This window comes from Cricetulus griseus, chromosome 6, assembly GCF_003668045.3.
Source record: "Cricetulus griseus strain 17A/GY chromosome 6, alternate assembly CriGri-PICRH-1.0, whole genome shotgun sequence".
Taxonomy (NCBI): Eukaryota; Metazoa; Chordata; class Mammalia; order Rodentia; family Cricetidae; genus Cricetulus; species Cricetulus griseus.
In genome coordinates, this window is record NC_048599.1 from 14,781,341 (window position 1) to 14,803,534 (window position 22,194).

The 22,194-nt window shown below is 45.6% G+C and overlaps 1 protein-coding gene across 2 annotated transcripts in view; it reads left to right on the top strand.

Moving 5' to 3' along the window:
- LOC100767575 (protein WFDC11) overlaps nt 1-18,648 on the top strand; it is a 33,905-nt gene extending 15,257 nt beyond the window's left edge. For both annotated transcript variants that reach the window (XM_035447012.1, XM_035447013.1), the window contains 3 exons: nt 15,588-15,725; nt 17,248-17,390; nt 18,505-18,648. In XM_035447012.1, coding sequence (XP_035302903.1) covers nt 15,641-15,725; nt 17,248-17,390; nt 18,505-18,528 — 252 coding nt within the window. In that variant the 5' untranslated portion in view covers nt 15,588-15,640 and the 3' untranslated portion in view covers nt 18,529-18,648. The remainder of the gene's footprint in view (nt 1-15,587; nt 15,726-17,247; nt 17,391-18,504) is intronic.
- The last annotated feature ends 3,546 nt before the right edge of the window (nt 18,649-22,194 follow it).

The window sequence follows — 22,194 nt, forward strand, 5'->3', positions numbered from 1 at the left end:
ACTGGCCTTAAACTCATGATCTGCCTTTCTCTGTCTTCCAAGGGCTAGATTACTGGCAGTTGGTAATTGATAGAGTTAACCTTTCTTTATGAAGTGGCTAGTATAGGAAGGGCTTCTGCCATTTAATATCTTTTGTTAGTTGATAACTTAAGCACTGACTTCTTTTGCGTGTGTTTGGTATCTTCTACTGTATCACTGTGATCCCTCATTTCTTTTTTTTGCATATTTTGAAGTTATTTTCTCAGTATTTACCATTTGGGTCATAATGAACACTTCTTCCGGTTTCAAAGGATACAGATTTAGCTTCAAAAGAATACAAAATTACTTTTCTAGTTCTTTCTGCCTCCACCCCACTATGTTGGTATTGAAAGATAAAGACTGCCCTCTCTTAAGGCTTCACATGGAAGGATCTCTCCCTCTCTCCCTCTCCCTCTCCCTCTCCCTCTCCCTCCCTCTCCCTCTCCCTCTCCTCTCCCTCTCCCCTCTCCCTCTCCCTCTCCCTCCTCTCCCTCTCTCCTCTCTCCCCTCTCCCTCTCCCTCTCCCTCTCTCCTCTCCCTCTCCCTCTCCCTCTCTCTCTCCCTCTCTCCCTCTCCCTCTCCCTCTCCCCTCTCCTCTCCCTCTCCCTCTCCCTCTCCTCTCCTCTCCTCTCCCCTCTCTCCCTCCCTCCCTCCCCCCTCTCTCTCTGGGTTTCTCTGTAGCTTTTGGAGCCTGTCCTGGCACTTGTAGACCAGGCTGGTCTCGAAGTCATGGAGATCTACCTGCCTCTGCCTCCTGAGTGCTGCATGATCCACTACTACCTGGATCTTTCTTTTTAAAAAATGAATAAATATAATTAATAATAATAAAAAATATCTGAACTTGTAGGAACTCATGGACTCTGGACCAACAGTTAGGGAGCCTGCATGGGACGGACCTAGCCCTCTGCCTGTGTGTGACAGTTGTGTAGCTTGGTCTCTTTGTAAGGCTCCTAAGAGTGAGATCAAGACCTGGCACTTAGCTGACTTTTGGGAACCTGTTTGCCATGCTGGATTACCTCACCCAGCCTTGACACAAGGGGAGGAGCTTGGTCCTGCCTCAGCTTGTGGTGCCATGCTTTGTTCAAGTGTGTGGGGCACCTGCCCCTTTCTGAATGGAGCTGGAGGTGCAGATGAGGAGCGGGGTAGATTGGAAGGGGGGAGGGACGGGAGGAGAGGAGGAAGGGGAAACTTTGGTCGGAAGTAAAATAAATAAAAAATTATTTAACTAAAAAAAACTCATAAAAATAACAATAAAAAGAAAGGATCTTTCTTTCAGAAATCCTTTATTGGCTTCTCCCAACTGGGGATCTGAGAGTCCTCTGTGGTCTCCCTCATCACCTTACCCTCGGCCTCTGTAATGGAAGTATTGTATTTGTTGGCTTTTCTGTTTCTCCCACTAGACCATTAATCATGCAGCTCAGCAGCTGATTTAAGCTCCAGTGCACAGCAGGAGGGCACTGCTCCAGCAATAGGAATGAAAAAGCATGTCGATTCATTGTTTGCTGCCATACCTGAAACTTTCACTACTCTCATGTCGACGTAGAAACGGCATAAACCACACACATCTGTGACAGAGATGAGTCATCAATCTAGTGTCCTTCTGCACTAAGAAGTTTCCTATTCTGAGCTCAGTGGCAATGGCCAGGAAAAGGCTAGACCTTCATTTGAACTGGATTTTCAATGCTATAGAGGATCTAAAACAGGGGTTTGGGGCTCTGCCTAACTTTTGTGCTATTAGCCAGGATAGACTTGATTGTTTTAATAGAGAGCATCCATCACAATAACAATCAAATTACAATCAAAAGTTTACTTCACACCAACACAGCAATCATGATGGATATTCTATACAAGAAGTAACTTTTTTTTTAAAGATTTATTTATTTATTATATATACAGTGTTCTGCCTGCATGTATGCCTGCATGCCAGAAGAGGACACCAGATCTTATTGCAGATGGTTGTGAGCCATCATGAGGTTGGTGGGAATTGAACTCAGGACCTCTGAAAGAACAGTCAGTGCTCTTAACCTCTGAGCCATCTCTCCAGCCCCAAGAGGTAACTCTTGCTCCATTTAGTGACCCAGGAACCCAAGCTCTTTCCATCCTTTGGCTTCACCATGCTCCTAGAGCTCTGATATCCTCCCTGGTAGAGAGCTGGTAGAGAGGAAAGGCTGTAGGAGGCTTATTGTCTGGCTAAGGCCTTGACAGAGATGTGGCAAATAACTTAATCTGCCTTCAGTCTGCTGCCTAAAACACTGACACTACCATCGCCGCGCTAGCTGCAGGGGAGTTGCTGCAAGGCCCCTTATTTGAGCAGCCATTCCTATCTACGGAATTTTAGGTCAGTATGAAAATGTCCATTCTTTATATAGTTGTCTTTAATATTTGCATAAAAATCAGGGAAAGAGAATATTTGGGAGAGATCAAACTGCAACCTGTAAGTGCTGTGTGAGAGAGCCTGCACATACGTTACACCCCTGTGTGGAGGGGACTGTACAAGTTTGCAGCAGAAGGAGTTCAAATTTATCCACCGTCTTCTTTGAATCTTATTGGGGTTCAGCGCCTCTAGGTTCTCCCCCTTCTCTTACTGAAGAATAAGCATTGTTGTTTCTGAAAGTCCATTTCTCCTCACTGTTCAGAGACTATCTCCAAGCCTGTGATTGACAGACTTCTACTTCTATACAAGCTCTACAATATTTACTGTCTGCTCCATTTGGCAGGCACTCCTCTAGTATGTATATTACAGGAGTATACCCTGTACACTATATGTCTTGCATGTGTGTGTGTGTGTGTGTGTGTGTGTGTGTGTGTGTGTGTGTTTTCAAGGGGTCACTGGAGTGGAGAATTGTAGAGAAGAGATACATAAAAAAGGAGGGGCCCCATACTAAGCTGGTAGTACAACCCATTTACAGGAAGAAAACCCTTCAACTGGAGGGTGGCGTGGAATGAGCGGCTTTCAGACTCACAGAATGGGAAAGAGCTGGAGGGAGACAGAAGATTCACTTCCCCATTCCAGAAAACCAAACTGGGGGATGTAGGGGTGGCTCAGTCAGTAAAGTGGTTGTTACACAAGCATGAGAGTCACATCCCTGGCACCTAAGTGACAAAAAGCTGTGTGGTAGCTCAGGCTGTAACCCCAGCACTGGAGAGCCGGAGCAAACCGTGTCCCTGGGGCTCACAGGCCACCCACCCTCACCAGTGAGGAGCCCCAGTGAGGAAGACAAGAAAGAAAGTAATCGAGGAAGGCCTCTGACCTCCATATGCACACAGACATGTAGGCATGTGTGTCCACACACATGCACATTTGCACACCCATACATCCCACACAATACACACACCCCAAAATATTTCCTACATTTCCATCCTTGGAGGCAGTAGACACAGCCATGGCTGACACCTGGATTGTTGTTTAGATTCTGATTTCTACCTCTGGCTTCTCTAACAATTCACCAATTCATTCAGAGTCCATGGCTTCACTTAGATGACCAGGCAAGTTCCTTGACTCACAATCCTGCCAGGGACGGAAATCAACACCCAAATGTAAGCTAAATGGTAACGGGGCCATTCTGCACCACCAGGGCTGCTGGGAAACAAGATGGAGGCAGAGACAAATGTCTTACACTGTACACCTGCTGTGCTCAGGAATCAGGGAAGGTGTGGCTTATTTCTACCCTTACAGTTACAGTGACAAGAAAATATGCATAAACCAAGTCTATAGATGTCCTAGAACTTTGCCAGTGTATAAAGTTGGTAGATTTTAGATTCAATTTTACGTCTCCCTGAGAACAAAGGCTATGAACATGACTTTGTTACTCAAATGTGTATTGACAGAACAGTTTAATGTTTTTGAGCGATAATTCCCATCTGCACCTCAGTCCCCGAGGATTTAGGGAAGTAGACATTATTTGTTGAGTTAAATGTATTATTTGAAGAATTGACTGGCTCCCTTTTTTTACAGTATTTTCTCTCTCCATATGTGTGTCACCTATGAAATACTGGTTTATCTTTCAGCTATGAAAGTAATACTTCTGTTTTAGTTATTCTTTATATCTTCGTATCTCTGTGACCAGACACTTGGCAAGTTGCAATCTGAGGGAGGAAGGCTTTAATTTTGGTTTTCAATCCAAGGGGATCATTCTGCCACAGTGGGGAAAACAGGGCAAGGCGCGGTGATAGGAGCAGAAAGTCAGGTGGTCCATTCCATCTGCAGGCAGGAAGCAGAGTGTGAACAGGAAGTGGGCAATAAAGCCTCAAGGCCAGGCACCGTTGACCCATTTCCTCCAAGAGCCACTGCCTTCTAAACTTTGCACAGCCTTTCAAACAGCTCTACCAGCTGGGGACTAAGTGTTGAAACCCATGAGCCTGTGGGGGAATATTCTACATACCAACTACAACATTTTGCTCCTTTGATCAAGGAATTACACGTAAAGAATGTTCATAATGACGCAGGACATTAATAGTCTCAGACATTGATAAGAGGGCTGCACCGAGGGACACATAACTATGAAAGATCATGTAGTTTCTGTGTGAAGAATCATGACATTTTAGGTGTTTACATGGGTAAGTAAGATGGCAGAAGACAAGCAAAAAGCAGAAGCGATTACAAAATCGAGAAAAAGATTCTTTTTATTAAATATACAGAGAAATTTAAAGATGATACAGTCACTTCATGATAACTCCACCCAATGAGATTTTATTTGTATGCTTTTTGCTTTTATTTATTTATTTATTTATTTATTTATTTATTTATTTATTTTTGTGTGTGCTTGTGTCAGTGTGGAGGGTGTGCATGTGAGTATGGCCATATATATCAGACCCTCCAGAGCTGGAGTAACAGGCAGTTGTGAACTACTTGATGTTGTCAGAGGACCACTGAGCTTTCTCTCCAGCCCACACAATAGATCTGTCTGTCTGTCTATCTATTCTCTTTTCTGTACATTATTTCTATACATTAGACACATTAACGGTATCTTTCAGAAAAGAAAAGGCCTGTAGCTAGAAGGCTGATGCTGTAACAGGAGCTGCTATTCCTGTAGAAGCTCAATTCTATGTGGCACAGTACAGGGTGAGAGATCTTTGCAGTGGAGGAAAACAGGCGGGCTCTTGCCCTGCCCCGGCTTAGCCAGCAGGGGCAGCAAAGAGCTGATGCAAACCTTTCCTGACATCCCTTCCCATGTCTAACTCTATTGGGAAGTTTGTGCCATCAGGACCCTCCAGGCTCACAGCTATAGTCAATCACGCTGTAACAGGTTCTGCTGCCCTGTCTGCTCCTCTGTGATGTTGCTTCTGTCACTGGCTCAGGGAGGGCACCCAGAATGGAAGGAAATGCTTAGTAGGTGATAGGCAAGAAGGGTCTGGAAAGATGGTACCTCTCTGAACACTCAGTTCTACCCACAGCACCGAGCTGGCTCTAGGGCATCCCAATCTATGACCATCCTGCCCGAGACCCAGTGCTAAGGCTTGCTAAAGAGCACAAAGGAAATTCCTGCAGCGTGAGTGGGACCCAGTGGCCTGAGAGGAGCTTTAAGCTTGAGAAGCAGTCTCTCTTGGCAGCTACTCTTCGCTTGCTCTCGCTTCCTGTCAGGACGCCAGGCCCGTGAGAAAGGGCCTGGTCTACGCTGCCACCCACCACTGCTCATCTTTCTGATAACATCAAACACATAGCATATGGTTTACTCTTCTATGGGAATCTTTGCAGGTAGCTCCTGAGTAGGAGGATTGGCTGTGCTTCCTGAACCCAAATTCACCTCAAGCCAGGGGCAAAAGAACGCCAGCAGAAATATCACCCATGCTGCAGTCTGAACTCTTTGTTCCTGTCAAATGGAGCAGAACTTACGGTGGTACCAGGCTCTTCGACTCCCACTGCCAGTAACCACTGAGAACTGGGCGCATCTTGCACGCGCATCCTGCTCTTTCCAGGCTTGGGATTCGCTTTCTTGCTGTGGCCCAAGGAGCTCTGCCGGCCTGGAGGTGCTGTTTTGCTCACATAGCCAGCCCTTCCCATGTTCTCATAGTCTGAGAACATTCCTCACTTGGAGCCCAGGATAACCTGGTTTCCCATCCTTGTCCACACCCACCCACACGTTCCGATCTCCTTTTGGGATTGAGGTTGAAGTCGATTTATAAAGAGGGTAGTGAGAGCTGGGTGTGGTGATGCACTTTTTAACCCCAGCCCTGGTGAGGCAGAAGAAGTAGGCTGATCTCTGTGAATTTGAGGCCAGCCTGGTCTACATAGTGAGTTCTAGGCTAGCAAAGGCTATATAGTGATACTCTGTCTCAAAAAAATATTCATAATGAGGATAATGAATTCAGGGAAATCAAATGACAAGCCTGAGGGGTGTGTGTGTGTGTGTGTGTGTAACTAACATGGCTAGAAGTGGGGGTTTTCTCTGGAGTCTCTCATTTTCTCCCCATTACTTGAACCCAGAGGCAAGCTAGAGATTACCTATGTGTTGCTTCCTTCTGCCCGTCACTCGTCCGTGTGGCCACTCTGGAAGCAAGGCCTGGGTTGGGCTGGCCACCCTCAGAGATGTCAGTACATGTCATTAAATGAATGTGCCCCACTGTTCTCAACCCTTCTCCTCTGGTGATTCATGCTAACGTCGCTGAAGGTGAGCTCACACAGGGTGGCTCTGAGTCTTGCCTATGTGTGTGGAAAGCAATCCCTGGACTTACAGATTCCGTCCTCTGCACCTACAACTTCTCTGAGGTGATCCTGCAGCTTGACGAAGAGTTGAGTGGTCAGGAGTGCAGGGGTGTAAATGGAGTTCTTAATTGGTCTAAATAATAAAAACCGGGAGTCAGATGTAGAGGAAAATGCTGAGAGATCACAGAGAAGAAGGAACAAGCCACAGCCACCTTTACCTCATTAGCTTCCCAGCAGAAAAGATAGTGAGTTCCTGTTTCTTCCTGCTCATCTCCTCTCCGCCTAGCCATCTTACTTCCAGTCTCTCTGGACACCTCTATGGTTAGCTAGTGGCAAGCTCCATCCTCTGATCTTCAGACAAGCTTTATTTGTACAAGCAAGGTATCACCACACAGCATGGTATCAGATATGAAGAAAATTCAGACAGGCAGGCCTTACTCAGAGGCAGCACCCTGGGCTGTGCTTCTGGGTCACTCAACAGGGGACACAGCAGAGGAAGAAACCTCCTCTCTGAGGCCAGAACCCCTGATCCACCTCAAACATTGCAGCATCTAGGTATTTCAGGTTCATCCTCACCCATGCTAAGCCTCCCCTGCACAGGGAGCCTTGGGAGACGGATCATGATCAACAATAGCAACACAGACATCGTCAGAGGCAGGAGGACAGCGAGTGCTGGCCCTCTCAGGAATCTAACCTATTACCAAGCATCTTTCTGGGTCATGGTCCAATACCCTAGTAGACAATATCAAAAGAAACAGCACTGGGACATGAGAGATGACTCAGGGGTTAAGAGAGTACTTCCTGCTCTCCCAGAGGACTCAAGTTCCTTTGCCAGGATCCATGTTGGGAAGTGTATACCTGCCTAAAGTACAGTACCAGGGGATCCAGCACTCTCTTCTGGCCTCCACGAGCACTGCACACATGGGCCATACACACACTCACACACAGAGAAATAAACATAAAATAAAGAGAAACATTACTTGAGGGGGGTCATATAGAGATGGACTGTATGATCTGCCGCCATCTGGAATTCTTCCATTCACTAACCAGGGCCTCGAGTTTCTCTCTGGTCCCTTCCAGCCTTCTAGTTTTCTTTGGATTTTAGCTCCCCACCTTGCTTCTTTTCTGCCATTCCTCTTGCTTCTCTCTTGGCTACTCTGTAGAACTTTTCTGTAGTTACCTCTTGTTACTGTCACTATTGTCACAGATGCCATCACTGGGCTCCTGCTGTAGCTGCCACGACAGCTCCAGTTCCTGCCTCTAGTCACCCCCACACCACTGCCCCCTCTGTGGTTCTGCCCCTACTACTGCTCCTCTGCTAGCCGTTGTCGCTTCTTCTTTGTGTTACCAGCCTGGTGTGCGCTAATGGCCGCATCGAAGTAAACCAGAGAAGGCCACTATGGATTGAAGAGAAGGCTCAGCAGTTAAGAGCACCAGCTGTTCTTGCAAGAGTCAGGAGTTTGGTTCCCAGCACTCACATGGGTGCTCACTCTTCTGCCCTCTTCTGGCCGTCACAGACACTGCATGCACGTGGTGCACAGATAACGAGGCAGGCAAAACAACAGACACATAACGTTAATTAATTAATTAAATTTAAAAAAAGAACACTTGAGAGAAGCCTAATTGGGCCTAATGCTCCAAAAGCACAGGAGGGCAGCATATAGAGTTCCAGCCTGTTTAAAACCCTGAAAAGGGTGTTCTTACCGCAGGCCCCGTGACAGTGACAATGAAGATCTGTGTTTATACCAATCTTGGCACTTTTCTGTCTACATTGTTCACAACAGCTGCCCTGATAGGCCACTGGGGCTCGCCCCTCCCCCTGGCCTAGGTGGAATCTGTTACAGAGGAAGTTTAGCATAAGCTCTTTGACAGAGTTGTGTCTGGAGTGAAAACTTCGGGAGCTGGAGTTGTGGTAAGATAGCACACACACACACACACACACACACACACACACACACACACACACACACACACCTGTTAAAAGCACAGGCAACAGAAGCAAGAATAGACAAACAAGATAATCTCAGGCTTAAAGGTTCTCAGTGCTCCAATAGGCTCATCACTGGTCTTTGCCTACCGGTGACCGTGTTCACACTTTGGGTTTTGGTGTGGTTCATCCTTTTCTGCAACCATTCAATGGGTGAATTCTTCAGATGTGCGGAGATTCAGGGTGGTAACCAAATGCTTGAACCGATCCAATTATCTAGGTTGGCAAACTCAAAAACTGCTGTCCAGCAAAGGAAGCCACAGAGCAAAGACGTACCCTGCTGAGTGGGAGGAAATACTTGAAAATAGTGAGACTAGTAACGGGCTAATACCTACAGTGCAAAGGGGGATGATGCCACAGATCCCACCAAGACGTGCAGAGATGAGCTCTCCCAGAGAATACTAGGGCTGAATCCTCAGCACCCACGTGGTAGCTCACAAACGTATGTAATTCCAGTCCCAGGGATCCAATGCCCTCTTCTGGTCTCCACAGGCAGCAGGCACACAAGTGTCGCACAGACATGCATACAGACAAAACACCCCCATGCATAAAATAAAATAAAATAAATACAATTTAAAAGATGCGCAAAGAAAGCTGGACTTGGTGGCACACACGCGCAATCCCAGCATCCAGGAGGCTGAGGCAGGTGGGCTGTGAGCTTGATGCCACCCTGGACTACATAGCAAGATCTTGTCTACAAAACAAAAACAAAAACAAAAACAAAAACAAAAAAAGAACAAAGCAAAGCAAGACAACAACAAAAATCTCAAACAGCAAAACACATTTAGAGTTATAGAAAATATTTACTATGTTTTGCATTACATTAAAACTATTCACAGAATTAGGGACTGCAGAGTTGTCTCAGAACAACACAATGTTTGCTGCACTTTTAGGGGACCTGAACTCAGTTCCCAGCATTGATGTCAGGTGACTCACAATTGCCTTTAGTTCCACCCCAAGGGTTCAGATGCCCTCTTCTGGCCTCCATAGGCCTGCACATATGTGGTGCACATAGACAAATGCAAGCATCAGATCCCCTAGAACCCAAGTTCCAGGTGATTGTGAGCTGCACTGCGGGTGCTGGGAACCAAATCCAGGTCCTCTGCAAAGCAGTAGGTGGTTTGAATGAGAATGCACTCTATGGGCTTATGTATCTGAAGACTTGGGCCCCTATTGTCGGTGTTGTTTGGGATGTTTGGGGGGGAGAGTGTGGCCTTACTGAAGGAAGTGTGACCCTGCTCAGAACAGCAGTCTTGGAGAGTTTATGGCCTCATCCTATGACCAGTTATCTTTCTGCACTTGAGGATCATGACTGAAGATGTGATCTTTCAGCCTCTTGGTTCTCCCACCTGCCTGCTGCTTGCTGCCATGTCTTCCTGTCATGGACTCTTATCTCCCCGGAGCCATAAGTCGAAATAAACTACTTCTTCCATAAGTTGCTTTTGGTCATGAGGTTTTATCACAGCTACAGAAAAGTAACAAGCAGTATATATAAAATACAAACAATAAATGCTAACTAATCCCTGAGCCATCACTCCAGCCGCCAAGTCTAGGTGTTACATTTGTGTGCCAATACTTATTTTTAAGCTCTCTTGGATGAGTCATTTTCTGCCTGGCATGAAGCCCACAGGGACGCTGTGTTAGGTGATGCTATCTTGGAGAAATGAATAGTACGGCACTTTACAAAGGCATCAGGCAGTCCTGCAGAGAAACAGATTCACAGACCTGCCTCACTCCCACAGCCACCCAGGCTTCTGAGTGTGTTGCCGAAGGGAGTCAGGTGGGGGAGCATCTTGTTCTAGCAGTAAGAGAAGCAGGGACCAGGCGCAAGGTGCTGTGTGTACCTTAAAGATCTGACATTGATCTGACCCAGTTCGAAGCAGGGGCAAAGCTCAAGTCCCTGACGTTTATTTCTCTCATTACTTGCCCTGTGTGCAGAGGTTCCACTGTCCCTGGAACTGAGGAGAAAGCACCACCAGACAAACGACTGTAAGCGCCTCTAACTGAGAACATCCTCAGAGGTAGGCAGAGAGCAGGGTCTGGAACTGTAAGTGAGCCTGTAGAGACTCATTTGGGCATTGCTTAAAACAGTGGTTCTCAATCTTCCTAATGTTGCAACCCTTTAGTGCAGTTCCTCGTGCTGTGGTGACCCCCCAACCATAAAATTATTTTCATTGCAGCTTCATAACTAATTTTGCTACTGTCATGAATCGTAATGTAAATATCTGATATGCAGGACGGCAAAGGAGTCAAGACCCACAGGTTGAGGTGCAGTAGTGTTTCTTGGAGTTCCCGAAAGATGGAATACTCGGGGAGATGCAATCTTAGTCCATTTTTATCAGCATAAAACTCCGTGAAGTTGGTACATGTGCCATGTCCGAGTAAGAGAAGGACCTTTTGTTAAAGGACCCTCACTGAAGTATTTAGAAACGAGGGCAATAAATCAAATGGACTCTTCATTGTGACATTTCCATACATACATATATACATACATAAAAAGTACCTTGCTCTTTTTATTTTTGAGACAGGGTCTCACTATGTAGCCCTGGCTGTCCTGAAACTCGCTATATAGACCAGGCTGTCCTCGAACTCACAGAGATCCGCTTGCCTCTGCTTCTCGGGTGCTGGGATCAAAGGTGTGTGCACCATGCTTGGCACGTGCCTTGTTCTTTTATTTTATTATTTTGAGATTCACTTATTATTATTTTTTACGTATGTGAGTGTGCAGCCTGCATGTGTGTCTGTCCAGCTTGTGCCTGCAGCGCCTGTGGAGCTGGAAGAAAGACCCAGATGCCCTGCAGCTGGAGGTACCAATGATTGCGAGCGGCCTTGTGGATGCTGGGTCCTCTGGAAAAGCAGCTTGCTCTTAACCGCTGAGCCATCTCACCCCGTGCCTTGCTCATAATCCCTTCAGCACCCTGTCCATCCCTCCTCCCCTTGTTAGTCCTTTCCTCCCTCTAAAGAGACACTTCGTCTATGCCCACGTTGCCTTCTCTTGTTCCTCTCTCCCCTCCCTGCAGAACAGGGAGCACAGTTTCTGTCCTGTGCATAAGAGTTACGTTTCGTCTTTCTGCCCTGCATTATCCTCTGTGTTGCTCCCCCCTCCTGTTAGATCTTCCCCTCCCCTTCATCACCTCCTTTCTATTTCATACCCTAGATATACTATATGTATTTACATACATATTACATACTATTATATATTACAATAGACAATAAATTTAATAATGTATTGTTATAGTATATACCATATATCATATTTATATATAAATGCTATTTTTATAAATTGATAAATATATATTTAAACTGAGATCCCACATATAAGGCAAAGTCTGTAATACTGCTGAGTTTGGTTTATTTCATGATGGCCTCCAGCTCCATCCATTTTCCTTCAGGTGACAGACTTTCCTTCTTTATGGCTAAGTAGAATTCTGCTGTGTCCATGCATCACATTTTCTTTCTCCATTCATTTGGTGGGTACCTAGGTTTTTGGTTGTATCTTGGTTAGTGCAGCAGCAAACGTGGGCATTACAAGTATCTCTGCAGTACGCTGGCTTTGATTGCTTTCAGGTATATACCCAGGAGTGGTGCTCCCAGGTCATATAATAGCTCTGATTTAAATTTCCGAGGAGCTCCACACCGATTTCCACAGCGGCTGGACTTGTTTGCACTCCCACCAGCATCAGATAAGGGCCTTTCCCTACTCATCAGCATTAGTTCTTTGTTTCCTTGGTGACGCCATTCTGAATGGGGTGAGATGATATTGCAAAGCAATTTTAATGTGCATTTCTATGGTGGCTAAAGATGTGGTGATTGTTAATCTCCATTGCCAATTGCATTGACCTTGGAATTACCTGAAGATACAGCTCTGGTCTTAATTCTGAGGGAATCTCCTGAGAGGCCTCACCCTGGAGGGGAGACACACCCTTCCTTCCTTCCTCTCTCCCAACCTGTCTGTGCCTGTACCTGCACCTGCCTGTGTCTGCACCTGCCTGTGTCTGTGCCTGCACCTGCACCTGCCTGTGCCTGCACCTGCCTGTGCCTGCATCTGCCTGTGCCTGCACCTGCACCTGCACCTGCCTGTGTCTGCACCTGCACCTGCACCTGTACTTATCTGTGCCTGCAGCTGCATGTTCAGCTGCCTGGGCCTGCACTAGCACCTCCCTGTGCCTGCATCTTGAAGTAATGTTCCTCTATTATTCTCTAGTGATTTCAGTTTCAAATTGTTTTGTTAAAAACTTTTTCTTGTTTAATTTTTAAGTTAGAATACAAATTAATGGGCTTAATTATGCCATTTTCATGCATTATACTTTGTTCTACTTTCCTGTCTTCCCCCCCAGAACCCCCCCTTTCCCTGTGCCATGCCTTTCTCTGGCTGGTTTGTCTCTTCACCACAAATACTCGCCTATTCTCTTGTCATGTTGCATCATGTTGCTGTGCTTTCCCCTTCTCCTTAAAATTTCTTCCTCCCCTCTCATGATCCCCTTACTAATTTCAACACAGACACACACACAGACACAGACACAGACACAGACACAGACACAGACACAGACACACAGACACACACACACACACACACACACACACACACACACACACACACACACACACACGGTTTTTAAAATCTAGACCCCACATGTGAGAGAAACAACACAGAACAGATTTTTCTCAGTTTGATTTTTTTTGCTTCATGTAATGACTTCCAGTTGTGTCCATTTTCCTGTAAATGTCATAATTTCGTTTTTATAGCTGAATAAAAATCTCACTGTCTATATCCTGCTTTTTCTTTATTTCTTCATCTGTTGATGGACACTTAGGGTGGTTCCATTTCTTTTTCTTCTTTTACCTCTTTTTTGAGACAGAGTCTTTGTATAATTACACCATCTCCCTTCCTTTTCCTCCCTCCAATCCTCCCTTTGTGCCTCCTTGTACTATTCCAAAGTCACAACTTCTTTTTCCTTAATTGTCGATATCTATATCAATGTTTCTATATAGAGAGAGCGTATTTATTTCTAAGTTTATATAAATAAAACCTGCTATGTATAATGTTACTTGCATGTATGTTTTCAGGGCTGACCCTTTAGTATTGGATACCAGTGGGTGTGCTCATCCGTGGGGAGGACTATTTCTCCCATTCTCAGCATCCCTTAGTTGCCTGGAGTTCTTTGTCTAGGGTTGAGGTTCTGTGAGCCTCTACACTGGCATGTTTATTCATGTCATTCTTGTTCAGGTCTTGCTTGTCAGCCATGTTGGTAAGACTTCATGGCTGTAGTTTCCCTGATATTTCTAGGAGACACACTCTCACAGAAAACTTCCCTGGGCTCTTACCATCTTTCCAAACCCTCTTCTGCGATGCTCCCTGAGCCTCAGGTGCAAGAGATGTGTTGTAGATGTATCCGTTGTGACTGAGACTCAGAACTCTGCTTTTTGATAAGTTGTACTTTCAGCAATGTTCTCTGTTGCAAAGAGAAGTTTCCTTAGTCGGGGTGACAACTACACTTAACTGCTGGTACAAAGATAAATATTTAGAATATAGTTATGGGTTATACAGGGTTAGTAAAATGTCAGTTGTAGATCTTCTTCAAGTCCGAGAATTCACGAGCCCTGAGTATCAGCTAGATTTCCAGTATCAGGCATGATTTCCCTTTTGTTGAGTGGGTCTTAAGTTCCAGCAGAGATCTGTTGGCTATCACCAAGGGAAGGCGTGTGCAAGAGAGCTGTACCCATGGAATCGCAGCAGTATGGTTGCCTCACAAAATTGGCACGGTGACAATTCCAATTGACATGCCAGTGTGGAAAGAGGACCTCTCACAAGGCCCATCCCTCGATGAAGGGCTGCAGGCAATTAATGGCTGCTGAGAGGGGGGAGTCAGACCCCTCTGGGGATGAGCCCCCCCCCATAGGTGATCCAACCTCAAGTGGTCATCCCTAAATACACACATGTAAACAACACCAAAATGAACATATCAGGTTGTGTTTATATATTAATTTATCTATATAAGTGTACAACAATAATAATTAAGAAAAAGAAGCCATGAATTGGGGGAAGACAGTGAGGTGAGGGGGGCATGAGATGGGTCAGAAGGAGGAAAGGGAAGGGAGACGCTAAATGATGAAAATACAGTATGGATATGCGACACTTAAAAATAAATTTAGTGATTAAAGAATATTTTCTAAAGAAAGTAACTTGTTACTTTGAATGCTAACTAAAAATTAGATATACAATTAAAAAAGAGGGACTGGAGAGGTGGCTCAGTAGTTAAGGGCAGTTTCTGCTCTTCCAGAGGATCTGAGTTAAGTTCCCAGCACCCACGTGGGACAGTTGACAACCATATGTCACACACAAGCATATGTAAATAAATAAAAAAGAGGGGGTTGGAGAGATGGCTCAGAGGTTAAGAGCACTGGCTGCTCTTCCAGAGGTCTTGAGTTCAATTCCCAGCAACCACATGGTGGCTCACAACTGTCTGTAATGAGATCTGGTGCCCTCTTCCAGTGTTCAGGCACACATGCAGACAGAACACTGTATATATAATAAATAAAAAAGAATAGAAAGGATGCCATGTAATTTCAGTTTTATCCAGTTTATATACATTTGTCCATATAAATGGTGATAGCATATCACCAGTAAAATGGAATCAGGAGATTTTTAGTTCCCTTGTGTGATTTTTTTAATATTTAAGATTCTGTAATATTTTATATGTAGATTTTGTAAGTCTCAAGCCATAGTTTGAATTGTCTTTTAATCAAGGAAAGGTAGAACATATGCTAAATATTTTCTTTAGCAGAGGCACTTCATAGCTATCATTTGGCCAAGGTGGAGTTCAGATGCTATCTGATGGAGGGCGAGGCTTCTAACTAGAAGACTGATTATTAAAAAACTCACAGGTGCTTCCCCTTGGTTCACACCTTCATTTCCCAACTTATATGTTTGATCTCCAGCAGCCCCTAGGAAGGGGGAAAAAAAGCATCTCTAGACACTTCTGGTCAGCATCATGAAGCCATCGCTGCTCCGGTCTGTGGTGTTCCTCTGCGTGCTGCTGCTGCCTGCCCTGGCAGGGAGAAAGAAGAAGTACTCTGGTAGGTGGTGGGAGGTGCTCACTTCCTCGACAAGGGAGTGAGTGTCATGTCAGGCAGGGTCGGGTCCTGACAAGGGAGTGAGTGTCATGTCAGGCAGGGTCGGGTCCTGACAAGGGAGTGAGTGTCATGTCAGGCAGGGTCGGGTCCTGACAAGGGAGTGAGTGTCATGTCAGGCAGGGTCGGGTCCTGACAAGGGAGTGAGTGTCATGTCAGGCAGGGTCGGGTCCTGACAAGGGAGTGAGTGTCATGTCAGCCAGGGTTGGGTCCTGACAAGGGAGTGGGTGTCATGTCTGGCATTTTGATTCAGTTCTGCCTTTCCAGACCAGCTGTTGGAGAATGTGAGAAACCCTCCAGCTGGGAAGCTTCCCAAACAGCAGCATTCATACACATCCCGAGCAATAAAGAGGGAATATTTCCCAGTCCCTCTGAGGAGCGAGAGCCAATACAGAACTCCCTTCCTCCACACTTGCGGAAGTTCTGTGATTCCTTCCATGAGAAGCAAATGGGTATCTAGTAAAGAAACCTGATAGTACAGACATCTTTTAGCCTGTGAGAAGGCGCCAGAGACCTTAGTGGAGAATGTGGAGGGGATGAAGGAGGCAGATTGAGAGATGAGGGTTTGGAGAGAAGCCAGTGAAGTAATTCAGTGGGGAAAGTGCTTGTCAGGAAAGCCTGAGGGCCTGGGGTTGAACCTTGGAACCCACATATACACGGAAGGAGAGAGCCAACTCCGCAGAACTGTCCCCTGTCCTCCACATGTGTGTCATGGAACAGTCAGTAAAGAAGTATAGAGAAAACCTGCTTCAAGCCAGGCATGGTTGAGCGTGCCTGTAATCCCAGCACTTGGGAGGTGGAAGCAGGAGTTTGGGGGCATCTTTAGCTTTATGTGAGCTCAAGGATAGCCTAGGCTAAAACTGAAGGCGAGGATGTAATGATTTCACTAGACCCAAAATAAATGATAAGTGGGTGTTTATTGGGGAATAATTACACAGAAAAATACAAAGAACCGCAGGAATGCTTCTCTGTCCTTCCTACCGGATTGGCAGACCCACCAGAAAGGAAGAGCAAAGGAAAGTCATGCCTCAAGCTTCCCCCTTTCTGCTTCTGTCTGCCTGAGACCATGCCCAAGGGGGTGTGGCCACCGTTACAAGTTAACTGCAAGACTGCTACACAAAACCAGAAAGCCTACTCATACTCTCTGTCTACCTGAGACAGGTATTGTAATGAAGGTAATAGATATCTCAGACTTTATCTCTTGTTAAATCAATCTATATTTAATAGATGTTGGGGATATACAGAACCTGATAAGTCCCTGTGGGAACTGAGGTAATGAGTTCAGTGGAGAGCCTGTGAGATTAGGGCCAATTCGATGACATCAGGGTGAGGGAACACAGAAGACAGACACCTTGACAGGGATATGGGACTCTGACTCTGGGAGGAAGCTCTGACCTCAGGAAGGGCTTGTCTTACTATGCCTGCCTGTGGAGCTCTATTAGCCTCTATCGTTTCGTTTTGATTTCAGAGGGAGAGCTGTTACTTGAGGAGTGCTGGGGACAACCAAAAGCTAATGATTGTACCAAAAGGTGTTCTAGAACTTTCAAATGTGTACACAAAAGTTACAAATGCTGCTGGACCTACTGTGGTAACATCTGTGCAGAAACTGGGGTGAGCTGCAGATGTGTGTGGGTCGTTGTCTTCACTGATGTCACCCTCTGCCTCAGACTGTTATTCCTCAACAGAAGACCAAAGTTGCCCAAATCTGAGGCACACACAAGACCCACACACCGACAAACACTCCTACACACACAGAGACCCACACACAAACACTCACACACAGAAAGACAGACACAGACATAGACACAGGCATACCTAGATACACCCAGACACACACGGACATACATAAACACATCCACATACCCCTCCCATAGACAAGTATAGATAACACAATAGAGACAGACAGACACACAGACATACATAAACACATTCAAATAACCCCAAACATGTATAGACATGCACATACAGATATACACAATCACGCACACACACACACACACACACACACACACACAAATGCAGATACACACATACCCACGACATACACACTGACACATCTACAAAGTCTACAAAGACCCATCCACACACAGACCAACACACAAGCAGGCAGACACACAGACACATGTACAGATACACACACACACACACACACACACACACACACACACACACACACACACGAAGGGAATCAGGGAGGGAGGGAAAAAGAGGGAGGGGAAGGGGAGAGAGAGGAGAGAGTGGAGAGAGGGAAAGAGAAGAGAAAGGGAAAGAGAGAGAGAGAGGAAGAGAGGGAGAGAGGGAGGGAGGGAGGGAGGGAGGGACTCCAAACTGGGAAAACAATTCAATGGTAAATCACACAGCTTTTTTTTTTTTTTTTTTTAATATGGGGTCTCTCTGTAGCCCCGACTGTCCTGGAATATGTAGACCAGGCTGGCTTCAAACTCACAGAGATCTGCCTGCCTCTGCTTCCCAAGAGCTAGGATGAAAGTCATGCCTCTTTTAAATGCCTATTTCCTAGTTCATCTGCATTTGTAAGCATTGACTCCATCAATAGACTTTTCTGAGGAGACACTGGGCTCAGCCAGATTTCTCCATGCTGGGAAGTGGACAGGTCGTGGTGTCAGTATGGAGTGTCAGCCAGTGGGAACCAGACTGCAGCTTGAGGATGAACGCTTGTTTCTCAGAAAACTGTTTCTCTAAGAATCTAAACTTTCTCTTTTTGCAGAAGTTTTATGAAAGAAAGAAATGAGCCTGCCTTCTCACTGGCCCGGCCTCATGCCAGCTCATGGATGTGTGCTTACTTTTAGAAGCCCTGTGTTTATTGGTGGGTAAAAGGTGAACGTACTTCAAAAAAAAAAATTTGCTAACAGCTGGGCTTGAGTGTGCCTTTTCTTTCCTCTTCTTCATACCACTCTCCCATTCTCCCCTGAATATCTTGCTTTTCAATGAGTTGTTTTAAGTGAGTTGTTTTTTCTTTTACAATTTCACATTATAGATCATATTATTTGATCGAAGTCGCCCCCCCCCTTTTTTTTTTTTTTTTGGTTTTTTGAGACAGGGTTTCTCTGTGTAGCTTTGAAGCCTGTCCTGGAACTAGCTCTAGAGACCAGGCTGGCCTCGAACTCACAGAGATCCGCCTGCCTCTGCCTCCCGAGTGCTGGGATTAAAGGCGTGTGCCACCAACGCCTGGCCGAAGTCCCCTTATTACCATCTCTTTCTTCCTCTCCATTCCCATCAAATCCCTTCTTTCAAAGTCCTTCTCCTACTCTTTGTTTTTTGAGACAGGGTTTCTCTGTGTGGCTTTGGAGTCTGTCCTAGCACTCACTGTGTAGACCAGGTTGGCCGCAAACTCACAGAGATTCCCCTGCCTCCGCTTCCTGAGTTCTGGGATCAAGGGTGTGCATCACCACACTAGGTTCCTCCCCTACTCTTGATTGCATTTCTAATGATTCCCAATTGTAGGAATTTTGCCGCCTTATGTGACTTAGAATTCACAAGCTACTCTTATGGACTTTCTCAGGTACCAGTTTAATGTGAGGAATTGGCAAATGACCCATTTTATTTCATTTTTTTAAAAGAGCAGTTCTTTCATAATTTTTGTTTTGGTTATATGGAGGTAATTCTTTCTGTTACATTAAATGAAGTAAATAAATGTATGAGTACCTGGCCCATGACAGGATCCAGGTTTCTAACAAACTGGGAGACATTTACAAGGAAATATTCATCAACAGCAGGAGACTGCCTTCAGTGCTAGCCAGCCCCAGTGGCAGCAGGCCCCAGGCTGCTCCCAGAACCAGGCTGACCTGCATAGGCCTATGTGGTACTATCTTGCTTGTACAAATAAAGCCTGTCTGAAAATGAGAGGATGGAGCTTGCCACTAGCTAACCATAGAGGTCTGGAGATCTGTATGGGCAGACAGGAAGTGAGATGGCTGGCTGGGCACAAAGAGAGGATATGAGCGTGAAGAAGCAGGAACTGGCTCTCTTATCCACTGAGAGGCTAAGGAGGTAAAGGTGACTTTGGCTTGCTCATTTTTTTTTCTGATCTCAACATTTTCCTCTAAATCTGACTCCAGGTTTAGACCAATTAAGAACCTCCTTTTGGTTTGGCATTGTTGGGCGCACACCTTTAGTCCCAGCACTCGGGAGGCAAAGGCAGGTGGATCTCTGTGAGTTCGAGGCCAGCCTGTTCTACAGAGCGAGTGCCAGGATAGGCAGAGAAACCCTGCCTCAAACAGAGAAACCCTGTCTCAAACAAAACAAAACAAAAACCAACCAAACAAAAAAGAACTCCCTTTTACCGGCCTAATTATTAGGTCAGCACTGAGAACCTAGGCTTCCTGATGCCCTATGTAGATACTTCCTATATAGTCTCCCAGCATGGTATGGTAGACACTTTGCATCCAGACCACAACTTCAGACTGAGCCTTTAAACCTACTTTGGACAGGAGGAACACACCATATATTAAGGATTCAGGATGGCCTAGATGACTTCCTTTGTACCTGCTTCAGGACCAGGTCAACCCCAAGGCCCTGAGCTTCAGGCTTGTGCTAGGCCAGCTCCCTACCCCATTATTTGGCCAAGTTGGCCTCTAAACTACAGGCTCTAGACCACTGTTAATAGCAGGTTGCTGTTCTTCTAAGCATAAGGCTCACACCAGCATGAGGCTGACCCTCCCACCTCTATGTACCAGGTTATCAGCTCTGGTCCCGGTGTCTAGGCTTGTCTGCATTCATAGAGGATGCAGGCCCACTCAGTTCTAAGCTGCTTTCTGACTGCAGGTTTGGGTCATATCTCATGAAGTGTCAGTAGCCATGGCTTTAAACACCACTTGGGCACCTGCAAATACACAACATCCAAGCTATACAGTCTGATACTTCTTGACCTTAGCAATCCCATATCCCAGTTGACTCAAGTCTCAAGCTTATCTCTAGACTTGAGAGCCGAACACAGGCTCCACAACTACACTTATGTATCTTAGGTCCAGTCTGGCTCCAAGTAACCCAGTATTCAGGCTGGATATTACCTCTAGACTCTCATCCGAACACACCGTCTTTAGACCAGCACCAGAGGACACAGCTGCAAGTAATACCCAATGATTCCAGGTTCCAGCCAAGTGGAGCCTGAGCCTACACTGCCTTATCTTGAGTAGATGCAAAACTCCAGACAAAATACTGACAAACCAACTCTCACATAGAAAAAAGGCCACTCATCATCACGGGTTTATCACAATCCACACATGGAAATCTATAAATGTCTCATAGGGCCAAACTTATATGATCATCCTTCAGAAATAAAGCAAAACAAAATTTAGATAAATGTCTTAGTTAGGGTTACTATGCTGTGATGAAACACCATGACAAAAAGCAACTTGGGGAGGAAAGGGTTTATTTCGCCTACACTTCCACATCACAATTTATCATCAAGGGAAGTCAGGACAGGAACCCAAGCAGGGCAGGAACCTGGAGGCAGGAGCTGATACAGAGGCCATGGAGGAGAGCTGCTTACTGGCTTGTTTTTCATGGCTTGCTCAGCCTGCTGTCTTATAGAACACAGAACCCTCAGAGCAGGGGGGTCTCACCCACAGGGGACTGGGTCCTCCCACATCAATAACTAATTGAGAACATGTCTTACAGCCTGATCTTAAGGACTTGTGTCAAGTTGACATAAAATGAGCCAGCACAATAAACAAGTCAACATGCAGGGAACTGGAGAGATGGCTTAGCCATTGAGAGTATGCACCGCTTTTGCAGAGAACCTGAATTTGGTTCCTAGCACAGGGTGGCTCACAAATTCCTATAATCCACATAATTAAAGTAAAATGGTGGGGGTAGGAATAGAGAGAGGGGAAGCTGTGGTTGATATGTATTGAAAACAAACAAATCCAAAGTGCATTAGATCACTCTACGCCCACATCCAATATGGCACCCATGGTACAATTTAATGGATCACAAAACAAAATGACAAGAAAGTGGGATGTGACTTGCAGATGGGTCTGACTATGACAGGGTAGTGCGGAGAGAAGGGAAATCAGAGAGGGTGCCAGGGGTGGAGGTTGAGTGAGACCGGTATGTATTTTTACATGTATGAAATTGTCAAAAATAAATAAAGATGAAAAATTGAACATGAGTTTTCTGAGGAAAAAAGAAACAAAAAAATATGCTCAACCAACTTTGGGTTCTGGGGTCAAATAAGCTTTTTATCAGAGGTGTCGTCTCTCCTGCCCATGATGGTTGGTCGTAATTGCCAACTTGATCATGTTGAGAACTGACCAGGAGATTAGGGAAGCACACTTCTGGGGAGACAGGTCTTGAGGCCTCTGGCTTAATGAATGAATCCAACCCTTGATTTGTATAACATATTGGCTTTTTAGGATGGTGGTAAAGACTGAGTCAGATTGGATGAGGCCATCAC